This window comes from Marmota monax, unplaced genomic scaffold (assembly GCF_021218885.2).
Source record: "Marmota monax isolate L192 unplaced genomic scaffold, Marmota_monax_Labrador192_F-V1.1 WCK01_AAM20220418_F8-fsc00243, whole genome shotgun sequence".
Classification (NCBI taxonomy): domain Eukaryota; kingdom Metazoa; phylum Chordata; class Mammalia; order Rodentia; family Sciuridae; genus Marmota; species Marmota monax.
Window position 1 is genome coordinate 1,414,252 of NW_026694604.1, and position 18,962 is coordinate 1,433,213.

The 18,962-nt window shown below is 43.3% G+C and overlaps 2 protein-coding genes across 9 annotated transcripts in view; one reads left to right on the top strand and one right to left on the bottom strand.

The window, feature by feature from the left end:
* Myh10 (myosin heavy chain 10) overlaps positions 1-2,548 on the top strand; it is a 136,490-nt gene extending 133,942 nt beyond the window's left edge. For all 5 annotated transcript variants that reach the window (XM_058572038.1, XM_058572039.1, XM_058572037.1 and 2 more), the window contains one exon: positions 894-2,548. In XM_058572038.1, coding sequence (XP_058428021.1) covers positions 894-1,038 — 145 coding nt within the window. In that variant the 3' untranslated portion in view covers positions 1,039-2,548. The remainder of the gene's footprint in view (positions 1-893) is intronic.
* Ndel1 (nudE neurodevelopment protein 1 like 1) overlaps positions 1,267-18,962 on the bottom strand; it is a 61,756-nt gene continuing 44,060 nt past the window's right edge. For 3 of the 4 annotated variants that reach the window (XM_046422162.2, XM_046422160.2, XM_046422161.2), the window contains exons 8-9: positions 17,945-18,096; positions 1,267-11,224 (exon numbers count right to left, since the gene is read on the bottom strand). In XM_046422162.2, coding sequence (XP_046278118.1) covers positions 11,131-11,224; positions 17,945-18,096 — 246 coding nt within the window. In that variant the 3' untranslated portion in view covers positions 1,267-11,130. Of the gene's footprint in view, positions 11,225-14,859; positions 14,895-17,944; positions 18,097-18,962 lie in introns of all 4 variants that reach the window. The other variant, XM_046422163.2, reaches the window with a different exon arrangement.

Here is an 18,962-nt window from a genome sequence, read left to right on the forward strand (position 1 = left end):
GAGATAGATCCACTCATTCTTTGTCACGGCTAGTGGACTGAAGCAACATACCACAAGGCTGGAGAGCTAGGTCACTTGTCTGCTCATGTCCAGACAACCCCATCCATAAGCGGTCCCGGTCTCCATTCAGAAGCAGAGCAGGAGCTCCCCATAGGAACCGGCACAGTCGGCCCTCAGTGTGTTCCTCCTCTGTGCCAGTGCGAGGACAGTGTGTGGGACAGCTGGAGTTCAGCTTGCTCCCTAGGAAAAGCCAAGGAGTCAGCAACTGGCCTATGAGCACATTTGACTCCTGCCCTGCTGCCAAGAATGGTTTTACAGGATTGTGTTGGGTTTTTTTTTTTTTTTTTTTGGTTGAGTGTGGGGAGAGGCAGGTACTGACTGAACCCCAAAAGCACTTTACCACTGAGCTACATCTCCAGTCCTTTTTACATTAAGACTGGTCTAAGTTGCTGAAGCTGGCCTCAAACTTGGAATCCTCCTGCCTCAGCCTCCCAAATGCTCAGATTATAGATATGTGCCACCACCCCTGACCTAGTTTTTACATTTTTAAGGATTTGTTAAAAAGATTTTTGTTATCTGGCCCTTTTATCAAAAATGTTGGTTAGCAGGTAGAGTTTGCTTTAATCCATCTTTCTCACCATTTCCATCAATCTTACATTGAACCAGACCATTCCCAGGTCTCTGAGGACTGTTTCATGTACACTGTGTGTTGCCAGGGTGCCCCTGAGCGGGGACAGTAGGTTGGACAAGCACAAAGCCTCTCCCAGTGGTACCCATCTCCCACAAGGCCATGTGTCCCAAGGACAAGACTCAGCATTGCTGAGGGTGGATCACCGTGACGGTCGCATGTTCTTATGCATCTGCCCATGTGCATCTGCTTTCTCTTTTCCCAGGCGGGGCGGCCCAATCAGTTTTTCCTCAAGCCGATCTGGCCGGCGTCAGCTGCACATTGAAGGAGCTTCCCTGGAGCTGTCAGACGATGACACAGAAAGTAAGACCAGTGATGTTAATGAGACACAGCCGCCACCATCCGAGTAGAGGCACAGGAAGCCAGAGGAGGCAATCCAGTGGGACAGGCAGGAACTCCCCGGCGCCAGCCTGCCCAGGGCATCCTACAGAGTGAGGAATCAGCAAGCTATGGAATTCCTTATGGAAAGATCAACTGTGTCTTAAGGCTTTCCGCCTACACAGACTGTATCCCGCTTCAGATTAGGTACAATTGCTCCCCTTTTTATATATATACATACACAAGACACACACATTAAACAGATTGTTTCATCGTTGCATCTATTTTCCATATATTCATCAAGAGACCATTTTATAATACATGTTAAGAAAAGAACCCTTTTTAAAGCAAACTCCAGACCCTTCGTTGCCAGTCGCTGGGTCCGGGGCAGCCCCGTGGTCGTTGCTCAGTCGCTCTGCATGCTCTCTTGTCAGACAGACAGGTAACTTAGTTCTGTGTTCATGTGGCCCTGACTCCTCGGCCGCATCCAGTCTTAGAACATTGTGGAACCTAAACCGCACTCGTATCTCATTTTCTTCAAATAATGATCACTATTTCAGTGAGCAAACTGTGAAAGGGGCTTCGGAAAGATTAGGAGGGGTGGGTTGGATTGGGGGAAGCCGCATCCATTTGGGGTTACCATACCCATCTCCCACGGGGTGGCTCTGCCCCTCAAGTTGGTGGTGTCCCTGCATCTACTCATGTGAACTGTCCTGCCAGGGCTGGTCTGTGCATAAAGAGGGTGGTGGCCACGACACAGCGGAGGCCTCAGGTGACAGCCATCCAGTGACTTCCAGATGGTCTCCTGAAGCATCTGGCTTGGCCAGTGCCCCCTTCACTTCAGGAACAAGCTGCCATGGCCCCCAAAGGAGCTAGCAGAAGGCCCTCCCTCGCCAGCCAGGCCCTTGTGCTGACTTCAAATTCAGCCGCTGCTTTGAGCCCAAAATGGGAATATTGGTTTTGTGTCCGAGGCTTGTTACAAGTTTGTCAATGAGGTTTTGAGGACCTCGAGAACAGATGCCACCTGCCTGAATGTTGACATGCCCTGGGTGTGAATCCTTCTTCATTTTTCCTTTTCCCTTCGTTTTGGACAGTGTTACAGTGAACACTTAGCATTCTGTTTTTGGTTGATAGTTAAGCAAACTGACATTACAGAAAGTGCCTTAGACACTACAGTACTAAGACAATGTTAAATATATTATTTGCCTCTATAACAATTTAATGTATTAAGTTTTGACTGTGCTTCATATCATGTACCTCTCTAGTCAAAGTGGTATTATAAACATTCAGTGACAACAAATCAGTGTTAATTATAAATCCTTGATCCTCTGCAATGTGCTTGAAAACACAAACCTTTTGGGTTGAAAGCTTTAACATCTGTTAGGAAGAATTTGTCACATGGGTTTGGAATCTTTGGTTTCCCCCTGTATGAACTGTACTGGCTGTTGACCACCAGACACCTGACTGCAAATATCTTTTCTTGTATTCCCATATTTCTAGACAATGATTTTTGTAAGACAATAAATTTATTCATTATAGATACTTACGCCTGCTTATTTACTTGGAGGAAAAAGCACCCGTTGAGAATAAACAGACCTCAATAAAGAAGAATAATCATGTGAACATGGAACCTGTTTTCTCACCTTCTGTTCTCAATATCCCATCTGTGACTTGACTGGAAAGGGGTTAGCTACACAGACTTAAAAGATGGTACAAGGTCCACTGGATCTTTCCTCTCCCAGAAATTACTCAATGGTATGCTACATCTCCAGGCAGTCCTGGCTCTTAAGTCCTGTTGTCACCAGTGACCTGCTGTTGTGTGGATAGTTAGGGAGGGAAAGGACACCCGAAGGTGGGGCTGGAGACCCTTCTGCCGAGGAAGCAATTCAGGATGGTTTGGGTCATCAACCAAAGAAGGTAATCACTGGATTAGAGTACTTTAAGAGGTCCAAGAAGTTTCAGGTTGCATCTTCAGACAGGATATACACTGAAAGCACTTTGGGAGTGGATTCAAGTAGCTAAAGTTGGAGAGAAATCCCAGGCAGGCAGATAGGTTTTTGGGGGTTTTGGGCACCAGGGATTGAACTCGGGAGCACGTAACCACCTGAGCCACATCTCCAGCCCTTTTTTTAATTTAAAGTCAGGGTCTTCCTGGGGTGCTTAGGGCCTCACTACATTGCTGAGGCTGGCTTTGAACTCACAATCCTGCCTCAGCCTCCTGAGCCACTAGTATTACAGGCATGTACCGCCACACCTGGCCAAATAAGATTTCTTGCTCCATAATAGTCTTGGCTATTAGTCAAGTGTAAGCCCACACATCAACCTGGTAAGAGGTGCATGTCTAAGCTTCTTAGCAACAGTGAGGACATGAGGAGGTCAAAAGTGCTCCCTTTTGTTCGCAAAAGTATTTGGAGTTCCAGTGTTGCAGCTACCTTCTCTCACCCACATCCAATAAATTAGTCCAGAAGTTCATGGACTTATGGGAATTGTTTGTCTCAAAGAATTCTTTCCTGCTGGCTGGCTTGACTCTCCACATCAGCCCACCAGAAGAAACACTCTCCATGGACTGATTCCAGTTCCAGATGCCACAAAGATGCTAACTAGAAGGAACCTTTCTTCATTAAAAGTAAATTCATGGTCTAAGAAAGATAGTTCATAACACCTCTCCCAAGCATTAGGGCACAAGGAAGGTGGACTCTTGAGAGTGCTAGCAAGTCTTAAGAGGCTGACCACCTTTCACCAAGTAGCACAGGTCACCAAGAGGAGGAACCCAACAAGAGGTTTAGGTGGGATGAAACCATGCTGGAGCTTTACCTCAAAGCTTCATGCAAACTAAATGCTCCATCTTTGCTATGTCATAGGCACTGTTTTTTTTTTGTTTGTTTGTTTTTTGTTTTTATGTGTGTGTGTGTTTTTAATGGTTCTGGGGATTATTTAAACTACTCTGGTAGAGCTAACACCTATCTCTAGCCTGCTGGCTTGATAACACTTGAAAAACTCTGAAGTCTCTAAAGTCTCTATAGCCCACCATAAGTTCTTCCTGTCACCAATTTTCCCCATCCCTGGCAACCCCAATTAAAATGAACTATGGGCCATAAAGCCAAGTTGTTCTGGCCAGCCCTCCTGTGGCGCTGGGTATGACGGTCCCACAGCCCCTTTTCCCTAAGCCAGTGTTGCCAGGAATAGACCTGTCCCTGTCAAGACTGATGGAGGGCTGAGGTTAGAGCTCAGTGGAAGAGCGCTTGCCTAGCATGTGTGAGGCACTGGATTTGATTCTCGGCACTACATATCGATAAATAAAGGTCCATTGACAACTAAAAATATATTTAAAAAAAAAAAAAGACTAGTGGAGAAAGCTTTCAAAACCACCCCCTTCCTACCCTCTCAAAACCCAAAAGCCAGAACTGGCCACAGAATGGACTCTGGAAAGGAGAAAGGAGAGGCATAGCTCCTCTTTCTCTAGTTCTGGAGACCTGAGGGGAGGTCCTCTCTGCAGACTGCCTTATCACTCTAAGAGGGATACAATGAAGTCCCTCCCCACCTTTCTGGGGTAATGTGAACCAAGAGCTTTTCCAAATCTTGACTGATTTTTAAAATGTCCTGCTGCAGAAGTCAGCACCAGACCTCGCAGTCCAGTCCATTCCCATCATTTGGGAATCCACCAAACATGCAGTGTCTTGTTCTTGTCAGAAATCTAACATGAAACTATCAAAAGGGCATAGTTACCTGATGATTACATTTTCAGAGCTGGCGTCATCCTACAGTTGCAGTGCGTATGTACCATATGCAAAAAGTGTAAGCATGTCCTTCGACTCCTACTGAGACAGGAAATTCATGTCTGATTCATTACAGCAGTGGGATCTGTTCAGTTTTTCAAAGTAGCCCAATCATGGGCTCCATTCCAACTGACTGGATGTCATGAAGCCTTATTTAAGATTTAATGTGACACTGGGTCTGGGGGAAATCAAGCAGGGTGCTGCCTGCTCCATCATATTGTACTGTGCAGATTATAAAATACCCCGGATCTCATGCATCTCACAATCACTGTCAGCAGGTGGCAGTTGGAATGTGGCTATCACCTGACTTCTGGTAACATCAATATAGCCCAGCACCAAAACTTGCAGAATGCTTATCAGTAGCTTAGAGGAAAATTCTGGAGCCAACAGTGGAACACACTTTTCAAGAATGCTATATCACCAACACTCAGCACAACACACAGGGCAGCACTGCTTGGGGAAACAAGTAATGAAAACAATGGGTCAAATAGTAGTTCAAAAAAATAAAGTAGTTCAGAATGTTGGACTCAGAAGGTGATATTTTATGAATCTCGCCTTTTTCTTTTTGTATATGAATTAAGTGTGATAAGATAGAAATCTGAAGAAGTTTAAAAGCTAATAAATTTATAAGAAGTATAAATGGTGGGCTGGGGCTGGGGCTCAGCGATAGCACACTCTCCTGGCATGTGTGAGGCACTGGGTTCGATCCTTAGCACCACATTAAAATAAAGGCATTCTGTCCATCTACCACTACCAAAAAAAAAATCTTTAAAAAAGAAGTACAGGGCTGGGGCTATAGCTCAGTGGCAGAGCACTTGCCTTACACGTGGGAGGCACTGGGTTCGATCCTTAGCACCACATACAAAAATACACAAATAAAGGCATGCTGTCCACCTACAACTACACACACACACAAAAAAAAAAAAGTACAAATGATAAGCATTTTCATAGTTCTAATTGGAACATTTTTCTTAGTGGTTCGCAAAATATAGGTGTGTCTTCTAAGCCCTGGTGTCTGAGATTCTATGAAATACATAATACTCTCCTTCAAGGCCAGGACTCGGGGACCTGGAAAGCAGCAGCTGTTCCTCCTCCTCCTCCTTTTCTATTACTATATTTTTTTAAGGTGTAGATGAACTCAATACCTTTATTTATTTATTCATTCATTCTTTTATTCTTTTATGTGATGCTGAGGATCAATCTCAGTGCTTCACATGTGTTAGGCAAGGGTTCCACCACTGAGCTACAACCCCAGCCCCGGGAAGCTTCTAACATTTCTCCAGGTATGACTGAGCTGGTCACTGGGCAATCAGGGAGCTACTGCCTTGTGTTGCTACTGCTCGAAAACCTTGAACTCTTCATCACAGAAGGACAATGGATGAAAATCAGTATTCGGCCAATTTTTCAAAAATTAATCTGAGCAACTTAAAGTAAAAAATTTAGAAGCCACAGAGTAAGCCATCTGCATCCTTTGCATTTCAATTTTTCTCCCCTAATAAAGTTGTCATAAGCATGTTCCTGTTTGTGTCCTTCTCCATTGGTCATTTTCAGTCTTGTGTGTAAGCAATGGCTGCACGTTTTCAGGGGCTCATCCTGACCATTCCCTACCAACCAACACTGTATTACAGCCATTGAAACTTGTATGATTTGTTCTTACCATCACAGAGTATGAAAAGTAGTTTTCATAGCTTATCACATTGTTAGAATGATTCCAGACATACAGAATAGCAAAGAAACCAGTGACACGAAAGTCCACCTCTTCTACATTCCAGTTGACAATGGGATTAACAGTTTTTTTCCTAGTTAAATCAATCACATTTTTTTTTTTTTTTGGAACCAAAGCAAGTGTTTCTTAGCTCCATCCTCTACTACAGGAAGCAGCAGGGCTGAGTGTCATTAAGACATCACTCATCTGTTTCCTCAACCATGTCCAGAAAACCTACAGCCCAGGCTGACCAGCCAGCACAAGTGAACCCACTGCCCTCTGCCAGGCCTCCACCCGCAAACCATGGTCCAGGCAGCATCTCCATACTGTGTCATGGAGACAAGAAACTGACACCTGATCAGAAAACACCCCATAAATGGAAAAGTTCAAGTTCAGTGTGTAATATGTGTCCCTCGGGGGAGGCTTCCTAAAGAGCTGACAGGACACTCTAACAGAATTCCTGTAGATGTAAATGAACAAAAGGACCTCGAATCAAAACCCCCCGCAACACGAACCCCATTTGATCCCCAATGCAAGCACTATTAAGATTTGTTCAGGGGCTGGGGTTGTGGCTCAGTGGTAGAGCGTTTGCCTAGCATGTGTGAGGCACTGGGCTCAATTCTGAGCACCACATATAAATAAATAAAATGAAGGTCCATCGACAACTAAAAATTATATATATCTAAAAAAAAGATTTGTTCAGTTTCAATTTTGCCTCTTCACATGTACACTTATAAAGGAAATCTGTTACATTCATATTTACTCCATTAGTGTTTTTTCCTTAAAATTCAAAAAAAGACTACTATATTCCCATAAGTTACATTTTTAATAATCATGGGACAATTTTTCATATAAGGTGCTTAAAGTCACAGGAAAGTGACTTTCAAAGATGATTGCTCTCCTCTACTCATTTTTAGAAAAGAATCACTTTTTTTTTTTTTTTTTGGCTTGGCTTGGCTTTAAAAATTTGTCTTAACCTTTGGGGAAAACAGAGAAAAACAACCATGAAGGAAAAACTTGAATGTGAAAGGGCTTATCTTGGTGTCTTCCAACAGTGAAATCAACTGACTGCTCAGCCCATCCCAACACTTGCCCATGTTCCCTCCAGCAGCCAGGCAGGTTCCTCAGTTTTATTCAGGGAGGAGAGGGTGAGGTAGGTATAGGGTGCTCCCTAAAGCTGTGGCTCTCTCCCAGGACACCTTCTCCCATTTTCCCAAATGTGCTGGCCTCCATCCCAGCTCTCAGGAGATGCTAATGGCAGCTCTGAAACAGCTTCTGAGAGAGGCAGAGTGAACAGTCCAGCAAGAGCGGGACATGGAGGGAGGGAGGGCTGGGGGAACTGGATTCCTCCTGCTGCACAGCTGTGCTGGCCGCACAGCTCATCATTTCCAAGCCTTCAAAACCTACTCACCTCCTGAGGGAAAAGGCAGACCACAGAAGCTAAGGCCAGCAAAGACTCAAGTTTGGAAAGGCATAGTGGAAAAAGACACTGGCCTCTTTCCCATCTTGGCTTTGCTCTGAGCTAGCTGTGTGAGTTCCAGGAAGGCCAACTCTCTGGGCACACTGTCCCTTCTGCAAACTGAGGAAAAAATAACTATCCTGCTGGGCTCGGCCACTTCCACATGGCTCTCCCATGCCTCACAGGGACTCTGGACTATGAAATGAGTTAGTAGAGTTTCTGGCCACTCTGGGCTGAAAGGAAGAGGAACACTGGCTCCTACTCTCATCCAGGAAGATGTTTCAGGAGCGAGGGATGGGACTGGTGGTGAAGTAAAAACATCTGGAGGCAAGAGGCTGTGCTTTGCCATCCGGAAGATCAGCTGCTTCCAGGTGAGAAGATCACGTGGACCCAGCGTGGAGGGGGCTCATTCCTGACAGCCAGGCAATGGGCAGCCCTAGGAAGAAATCCATTCAGAGGAGATCTTTAGCTAAAAAGGCAAACAGTGAGTAGCAACATTCACACCAAGTTGCAAATGCTCTATGTGAAAAAGTACAAAGCAAAATATTGAACAAAATCATCTAAAAAAATGGATGAGGCTTACAGAGCCAAACAGTTTCCTTACAGGGCCATATGCAAAGGGCTACTACAGTCATGAGAAAAAAAAAAAAAAAAAACAAGTGAGGGTCTACTCCCAAAGGGACTAGAATTAAGTCTAACATCATACTACTACTCTTTCACGGATATAGCCAGTGGTCTTTTGGACTGGTGAATACATGGGGCCCATCCCCAGCCATCAACCAACTGATCAACAATTGAAAGAACAGTCTGGGTGAGATGAACCCAGAGGTATGCAGCTGCTAAGGAACTGAGAAAACACTGGGAATCCAGGGATGATGACTCAGGTTTCCAAATCTCATCCTTGCTTAAACCAGAGTAGCTCTGCTTGATAGGTTTCAGATTTAGGATTCCTACATGAACAAAGACGTCTGCTATATGCCGAAACCACCGATCTAATCCAATCCTTCCAATGATACTTGGGCAAGAAGCTGGGAGCTACTGCACATCAATGGCAAACACCTACAATTCCGATGACTCTGAAGGCTAAGGCCTGAGGATTACAAGTTTAAGGCCAGTTGGGGCAACTTAGCAAGACCCTATCTCAAAATAAAAAGTAAAAAGGACTAGGGAGCTCAGTGGTAGAAGCACCCCTGGTTGAATCCCTGTTACAGCAAGAACAAAAAAGCAATAAGAGACTTGGAGTTTTCTTTCCTTCTGCTCTACCAGCAGAGCTGGGCACAGCACACACCACTGCAAATGCCTTTAGGTGAGTCAGCTTATGACAAAATTTCCAGCAACAGTGAATGACAGACATTCCTTGACAGCAAAAATATTTGAATATGTATCCTACTTAACACTTCTTACTCACTTAGGACTTTGACTTTTCATTCACTTATAGTTTTAAAACTATGAAGTATGCCATTTGTATATGCTGCTGTAAGGTAGCAGTGTTCAAAACCTGACGTATTCACACATACCCCCAGTTTACACGTTTCTTGGCATGTTGCCTTGTACTTGGAACCACACATCTAGCACCTTCTCTCACTTGCTAGCACTAACCTGAGAATAACAGGAGACAAGTCCAGATCCAAGCAACTTGTAATCCCAAAACATTTGTCATAAGGCCGCACAGCTGGAGGACCAGCTCCTGGACCGATCCCAGTTAGTTACTCCATGACCTGGCAAGCCCCATCCCTCAAAGTCCTGAATCTTCCCCCAGATTTTCACATGGGGCCTGGGACATTCTTGGGCTGCCCCTGGAAATCAAATAGAGCTGGTAACCAGCACAAAGAATTGTCATGAGCACGCCTGTTCCCTGCACATCTCCCAAGGCCACCTGAATCTTCTTTGTGTACTCCACAGCTGCTGTTCATCTGCACATCACATATCAGAGCAAAAGAGACACTTGAACTTGGCCTTTGTACACTCCAGCTCTCTCTCATGGGATGGCAGGAACCCAATAAAGCAACCTCAATCCTTTTTTTTTTTTTTTTTTTGTGAAATTTATTGTTTCCACATTAAAAGATTTTTTTTTTTGAGGGGAAGTATTTTCTTTTTTTTTTTTTTCTTTTTTTTTAGCCACATGATGATCCTATACAGCTGCCCCAGAGAAGGACACCATCATAAGTCATTAACATGCCATATGAGTTCTGAATAAATAAAAGCTACAAAGCCCAAGTTATATACAAATATCTTAGGCAATAATGTTTACAAACCTATGTACAATAAAACAAATGTAAACAGTAAATGCAGCATGAGAGTAACCAAAGGATGCACAGGGACAACCACTTTTGGTCAGTCTGCCACCAGGAACTGGCACCAGCCAGCCCCCGGAATCAGGCCACTCAATCCTTCCCAATGCAACTGGACGGACCCTCAGAGGATAAAACAAAAATGTTCTGAAGATGGCATTTAACTGAAGGACCAGAAAGCTGGTGAGGAAGTTGCCACCCACCTCTGAGGCACATGGACGACGCAGCAGCATGGAAGCTCAGCCCTGTGAGTGCCCAGGCCTGGAGGTTCCTGCCACCTGCCACTCAGAGGGCATCTTGCTGCTTTGGAGGCAAGACTATGGAATGGTAACTGCTTACATAAAATCAGAAGGTATAGACAATGTTTCCCTAATTCAGTGACCTTCCTGACTCTGCCAGAAACAGTTCAAACTGTGGGGATGAAGTTGGGGGACACATGATCATGAGCACTGAAGATGCATGGGTGGGAGCTCAGGAGAGGGCACATGTAAACCTGATTTGGGGAAAAACTTCTAGAAGATCTGCAATGTCCTAAACACAACTAAATCCTATCAGTACAGCAGAGTGGGGGCTATGAGGCAGGTGTGATGAATGATACTTCTGCATCCAGTAACCAAGTAATACACGTATGTATCACCTTGTGACCCACAAAAGTGCAATCATGTGAAACCAACGGCACTACGGCGAGAAGGAAAAAATAGCCAGTATTGATATCACGCAGAGTCCTGGGGCTGGGCAGGGCCCAGCAGCCGCCACTACATGCAGCCTGCCCTCTGCCAGCCATGGGGAGGCAGATGGAAGGGCACAGGGCTGGGCCCAGGCACCAAGGGGTGAGGCGTGGGTGTCCTGGGCTGTTGGAGGAGGGCAGGAGCCCCCACCTGGAGGCCGGGCACTCACACACTGAGAGGCAGCATACCCGGAGCTGAAGAGGGGCGCGAAGAGCCCAGACCAGGAGGAGGAGGAGCTGGGTCAAAGCCGTTCACTGCCCTGTGGAGCGACCATGGCAGAGAGAGGGAGGGAAGGGAAAGAGAAAGAGAGACTGTCATTTAAAAGTACTCCACACACAATAAGAAATTCATTTGCTTTCTCTAACTAGTCCTCACCTGGCCTACAGTACAATCCTGACAGCCCAAGGGTGAGTGGCATCCCAAAAAGCATCAGTTGGCCAGATAATTGAGAGTACATTTTTAGTCTGGGATACCCAGACCCACATTGACCCACCTGAGCAACTTCGTCACACTGACCACTGCAGCCACAGTCCTGATTTTTTTCCCCACAGACCAGATCTAAATGACTGGCAATAGTGAACTAGTTAAATAAATGATTGTATGACAACACAATGAAATATCATACACATTCTTCAAGTTTTTTAATAGCATGGGAAAATATTTAGAATGTACTTAATGCTAAATGGAAAATGCCTATGTTCCATGATCTTAAGAAAACAATATATAACCTAGATTCTACAGTGTTGTGGGTCTTATGTACACAAATAGAGAATGTGTGGATTCTATATACACATACATTATATATGCACATACATATACATACATGTATTATATATATCACAGAAGTAGAATTTAACAATCATTACCTTTCTTCCCTCTGAATACTAAGTAAATTTTGTTTACTACTTTATACTTAATTATTTTCCAAATCTCTTTAAGACAGAAAAAAATAACTTCTTAAAAATTGTTTAGCAAGCAAAGTCAATTGGGTAGGCTTTTCTTTGCAGACTCATACAAGGACCCCAGCCCCCGACAAGCACCAGCCCCCACACCCAGCAAGGTCAAGAGCCCCCAACCCCACCACCTGGCAGCACAGCCACAGGAAGCAGTAAGGAAGGAATGGAGGGAGGGGCCTAAAACCTCTCTCGGGAGGTTACTTCAGCCTTTTCTGTCCTGAAAAACTTCCAAAGAGAATCTGTCCCACTAGCAACTGTGGGGAGACAGCCAACTGCAAGGGGCTGCACTGCGCCACACCTGCCTACCACTACCCTCCACTTGCTTATAGAATGGGTCCAGGAGCTGACCCAGGGAGCTGGAGAGAGAAGGAAGGGGTGGGAGGTGTTACAAATTCCTCCCAAAGACTACAGTTTTTCATCCTCTGAAGAAGCAACTATAATCTCAGAGAAACAGGCATATAGAGACTTGACAAAGAACCTGTGACTACTTTGAAGCAACAGAGTTTGTATCTCAAGAAAAACACAACCCAGCAAGCACATGCCTGTAATCCCAGTGGCTTGGAAGGCTGAGGAAGGAGGATCGCAAGTTCAAAGCCAGCCTCAGCAATGGCAAGGTGCTAAACAACTCAGTGAGACCCTGTCTCTAAATAAAATACAAAATAGGGCTGAGGATGTGGCTCAGTGGTTGAGTGCCCCTGAGTTCAATCCTCAGTACCCCCCGCCCACCAAAAAAAATCAAACACATTTGGAATCTGAAATCAAGCCACACACAAAAGAAACTAAGAACAATGGATGGGAAGCTCCGATGAACGTGACTTCACCTTGTTGTATAATGTTCTACTTCAGTGATAGACAGCCTGAATTTTCTCTTTTCTTTTTGGGATAAGGGAAGTCTGATTTTTGAGCTTCATCACTTAAAAACTTTAAATCATCTTTCCTCATTCTCCTCCCAAGATTACATGCCTATGTTGTCACTGAGGCTGGGGGCCACATCCTATGTCATTGTAGCACTCATCTAATAAGGCCATCTGTCATTTGTCTGATTAGTCTCAGTATCCCCGATTCCTGGCTCCTCCCAGAAACCTCAAGAAGAACAAGACAAAAGGCCTCAGTTTCCAACATGTGACTTAGTTTCCTGGCATCACAAATCACTGTGATGGGCCAGCTTTACTACAGATAGCCACCAAAAGTCAGCAGAGAGGGAGCACTGTGGGTTGCCAAGAAGAATCTGGCACCTGGTCTATAGGACACACAAAAGCAGCAACCACGAGAGTGGGTCCTTGCAGGTTTGGAGGTAGGTTTCCAGCATTTTAAAGTTAGATGGACTTTTAAAGAAATATCAAGTTTATCTCCATTTTATAGAGCTAAGGAAACCAAACAGAAGGTATAATCATGAACTCAAGCTCACCCAGTGAGTTGTGGGGAAGCTGGGCCACAACCTGCCTCCACATGCCCAGGGCACTAGCCCTTACCAGCCTCCTTTGGTCAGAAGCCACTCAACAGTCATCAGCAAGCAGTCACTTTGGTGCTCCCAGTGCACAAAAACTCTAGGGGGAAAAATAAGCAGTACAATCCAGGATAAAAGGGCAAACTGGAACTAGGTAAGTAACTTCTCCAAGTAGAACTCTTGACTTGAAGGTGGGTGGAGTACAGAAAAGAGGACAATCTGCCAGGGTCTCAGCATCTCTCTTCTGAGTCAAATCCCATCAAAATGGACAACTATAATACACTGATAAACTTATTTGGGGAAAAAATGGGAAATTAGAACCAGAGGAAGAACACTGATCCTATAGGTAGGATTTTCAGTCAGGTGAGGTCCCTCCGGGGAACTACAAAGGAGAAAGGATCCCAAGAGAAAAATCGCCTCCATATACATCAGAAATAGCAAAAGAGTCAAAGGGAAACGTCCCAGTGGACCACACAGCACTCAAAAGAAGAACAGGAAGGGATGGAAGGACAGATCTGGGAATCAACTATCCAGGCTGGGCACAGTGGCTCATACCTATAATTCCAGTGACTAAGGAGACTGAGGCAGGAGGATCACAAGTAAGAGGCCAGCCATGGTAACTTAGCAAGACCCTCAGCAACTCGGCAAGACCCTGTCTTAAAATAAAAAAAATAAAAAGGAGCCTGGGGATGTAGCTCATTGGTGCAGTGTCCTTGGATTCAATCCCCAGTACCAAAAAGAAAAGGTTCCCAACCTATGAAATTTATGATTTTACACAGCATCTAGTTAAGGAGTCTGAAAAACTGAGACTAAGAAAAGGTGCTACAGTCAGTTGTAAAATGGCAACGTAGTAGTAAAAAGGGGAAATGAGCTAATGCATGTTTAGAATAAATCTAACAACAGAGAAAAAGGAGGGAAACTCTTAAATCTGCCAAAGAAGGAGGTCAGCACACCTGAGAAGTCAGCTTGAGCTAATTCAGAAAAGCAGGAAGCACACTCAAGGGCCTGAGTCACCCTATTTCAATGCATAAACTGAAGCTCTGAGCAGCTCCAATTCTTCACCTGCATTGTGCAAACTGAAATGCAATTTTGAAACTAAGGCAGATCTTATACATGCATCCCATCTGCCATTCTAGTTTAATCTGGGAACACACAAGCAAGCACACAGGCAAAGGAGTTCATAATTACTTATGCCTGATTTAAGAAAAGCAATTGGAGAACAGAAGGAGCTCTATCCCTCTGAAGACAGTCCAGTGTGATGGGCCACCATGCCTATCTACTGAAGTTTTATTTCATATGGCTGAGATAGTAATAATGGAGCAATGGTATTTAGTCAAGTAAAATAGGATCTCGAAAGCTCTCTCATGGGCTGTAAGTTGGTTAGAGCTGAATCAGCCCCATGCAGTTAGTAAAACCAGTTTGTTAATGTGTCTTCCACCACACACCATGATTAAGAAATAGGGAAAGAGCACAGCAAACAAATTCAGTTACCCATGAACAACGTGGGAAATATGACTTTTTCTTGCCTAATAAAAAAAAAAAAGGAAAAAACATTAAATAGTAATGCAAATACTATTTTCACATTGTGCTCTAAAATTAGTCTATGCCCACCTACATGAAGCCAAAAAGAAAAGAGACTGGTTTGCAAAAATAGAGTAAGTGATATATAGGAAACTAAATCAAATTTATGGAGAAAAAAGTTTTGGAGCAAATTCAACTTACTATATCACATACAAATTTTGTATCCTTTTAGATGGGGACATGAAGGACTTTAAGGTGGGGGTGGGAAGAACCAGCACAAGAAGGCAGAGCAGCCTGCATTTGAAGAACTGGCAGAGAGATCCCAGACTAGGTAAAATCTTGATTCCAAAAAATCCTCAACCAGGGTTTACAAAATACTTCTCGCTCCTGTAAAGCAATGTACCCAGTTCAGGGATAGTTTCATGTGGTAGGGTGTCATTGCATCTGCTACAAGGGGTGAGAAGGTGGGGTGAACCTAATCACTCCGCCACACAAACTTACAAATAACTCCTCCCCCAAAAAACCCTACTACAGGTCTCAAGGCATACTGGTGAGCTACAACGATCACTATAGCCTCCTCAGGGGCAAGAAGTAGGACAGGCAAATTCTGGAGCCTAGGGCTTTTTAAAAAAGGAGCCTGTTCAAGATGATAAAACTATAAACCATACTTCTACACTTCTATAAAGATTAATTTCCCTTTTTTTTCACTCTGCCAGATTTACTAATGGATCTGGGAATTGAGATATTTCCCTCCTTTCCTTTTGCAGCAGGTACATGCCATCTTGGTTTTTGTGTATCCATAAGGTCAGCAGAAGAAAGACTGGAGATACAAAGGTAGGCAGCCTGAGGCTGAGGCTGAGGCTGAGGCAGGAGGACTGTGAGTTCAAAGCCAGCCTCAGCAACTTAACAAGGGCCTAAGCAATTCAGTGAGACCCTGTCTCTAAAAAAAACACAAAAAAAGGCTGGGGATATGGCCAAAGCAGAGCATTAATGAAGTGAACACAGCAAACCCACAGATCACTCAAGCAACAGTCGGTTAGTATTGCAGTGTACATATACAATCCATTTGTCAAATAATCCCAACACTTGATTGAATAAGGGGCAGCCCACAAAAGCATATTTCTCTTTTGGTAGAAATAATACAATATAAAATTCATATAATTTAAAACCAAAACCAAGTACCACCTGGAACTAGTTCTATTGGGAAGTACCTTTCCCAGTTCAGTCCAGGAAACAATGCCTACACTGCATCTAGCCTGCTTCCTGGGGGCGGGGGCTCCGGCAGAGAGCCCAAGGCCACTCCAGCTTTCAGCCTACTTTGGATCCCCTACATTTCCCCAAGAATGGGTTCATCTCTGGGCAATTGCTCCTCTATGACCAGAGGCAAATGAAAGGCAGGAGCAAAGAGCCTGAACAGATCGTGTTATCCCTCCCTCCCTGTTGTGACCATCCTGAGGCACTTCACACACAAAGGCACCTGTCCAACCAATCCAGTTCTGGGTCTTTCCTGTTCTCATGTCACAAGATACCTGAGGCCCACCAAAATATATGCTTGCAGACAGAGATTAACAACTACTCTACTGGCGGTAATTAGAAGTTGCAGGAGAAAATAATTAGACCTTATTTCCAATGCTCTTGAAGACTTCCCTTAAACTTTCTCCTTATAAATTGAGGGAAATGGTTACTCTTGTGTGAAATAAATAAATAAATATTCCATGTATCATTCATTATAGTATAAACACAGGGGTAACTCCCCAAGTTTTCCTGAAACTCCTAAACCTAAGGAAAATTAATTTTATACTTACCCCACCAAAGAAACTACAAAAGTTAGAACAGAGTTCTGATTTATATATTTATATTTTTCAATGTATTTTTAAAAGAATATCTACGAAATGTATATACTTCAGGGCAGAATTCTCTTAAGGCACAGAGATAAAACAACACTACTATGGACAGTAAGGATGAAAAATAAGATCCTTTTAAAAATAGGTTGTGTATCAAACTGGTCCTCTGTAAACATTCTGTAATTATTGAGGATAGCAGAAAACATAAGCTCTTTAAAAAATTGTGAAAATTTCTAGAGTTGTGCCTGCATTTCTTCCACACAAAAAAACAAGGAAGAACTGTCTTCAGGACTCAAAGCAGAGACAATGACAAGGGATCATGGGTACCTCAGCTGCTTGTTACAGTAACAGCTACCTAAAGTAAAATGGTCAGTATTCCTAGGCCACAGGCCCTAACTAGTTTCCCATATTAAGGCATGCCCATAATAGAAGGATAGTCATGCAATGTTTTTTAAAAAATCAGGTAGAACAATATGTAATGACATGGAAAGATACAGGCAATGTAAGTCATGATAAAAATGATACAGAGCAACATTTAAAGTATAATCCTGTGTGTGTTGCAGAAAACTTACAGCAGATGCATAAAAATGATTTTGCATGCCTAAGAATAACTCTAAGGAATGCAAAAAAAATAGTATAGCAGAAAATAGCACTTTTAAGTTCACAAACTTATATACCAACTGAATTCTTTTATTAATAATATACCTCTGCCTTCAATCTTAAGACAATTTTTTTTTTAAATCCTCCCAAAAAAAGTCTCCACTTTATACAGAAGTTGTATCTCCTAAAATGAATTTGATCCAGTGTCTAATAATTCTGGATTTTATATTTTTCTAAAATTTTCAGATAAGGGATTTTCTCAAGAAGTTTGGATGTATTCATTTCTATCCTTTAAAAAGATTCGCCAAGTGAGTCATAGGCCATAAAATGTGGAGAACTGGGACCACAGCTAGCCCTACAGAATCACCCAAGCCCAGCACTGCTGCCTTCAAGGGTCTGCTCCCAGAACAGAAGCTGCATACTCCAGGCACCAGAGGCACAGACTCCACAGAGACCAGAAGACGACAACAGATTTCTGTCTTCCAGGATTTGAATGAGAATTGGCTTTGGGTTTATCAAACTGAGTGTATGTTCTCAAGACTCATAATCTGTTGACTTTTTCTGCAACATTACTACTCCAAAACTGATCACTTAAAAAATCCAGGACTTACCCTTTGTCAAAGAAAGACGTGTGCCCTGATCGAGAGAACTTTGTGCCATTGCTATTCATCACTCCACAGTTCACATTCCCTGAAATATAGGATTTTCGTGATGCTTGGTCCTTTGCAAAATTCCTGCAAGCTGCTAATTTGGATTCTAAAGCCTATGAAAGGAAGAAAGAATGATTTGGTTGTCAAAACAGGAGATGTAGAGAAAATTTTGCATTCCAAACCATATCTATTTCAAGCTTCAGCCTTTGCTCTCCTGGTTGATAATGGTGGTTTAGTTAAGCCATGATCGATCACCTTTCTAATAGAAAGAGGAAACACTTATATGGACTCTCCTTCTAAAGAGCCCAGAGTATTTATTCCTGTCAGTCTTATTGAGGGATACAGACACAATTCCCACCTGACAACTAAGAAAAATGTGGCACAGTAGGTACAGACAGATCCCAGGTCTCTTGACCCCATCCATTATCTGTATTGGCTGAAGTGAGATGTGTGTGTGTTGGGAGCAAGCACTATAAAGAATCCAAAAATATAACTTGAGAATGTTTTTAATGCAGCCAATTCTTTGAATAGGTTCTTCTGTCTGGTTTTTCCAATGCATCAGAATGGATACAAAAGCATTTACAACAACCTCAGAAGAAATTAAAAGTCATTTTATTTCTGAGAGCACATTGTTTAACTGATACTCTTTGTCTATAATTTAATAACTCACCTGAAAATAATACTGGCCCTTAGCATTTACTTCTAAATTGAGTATTTGTACTTTGCACCTGTCATAGCACCTAGCAAGCGTCAGGCTCTACCAACTAACAAACTACATGACGAGAATTAAAGTTTCTCATCTATTTCCACATATGCAGATATCACCAACTTCCTCCTTCCCATCAACACTCTGACCAAATCAAATACCACTCCCCAAAAAGGAAAATATAATCCATGGCCAAAACAAAAGGGACAAAATATACAGTCCACTCCTGTCATCCATGACACTAAAAGACTAGAAATGCACAGATAAATTAAA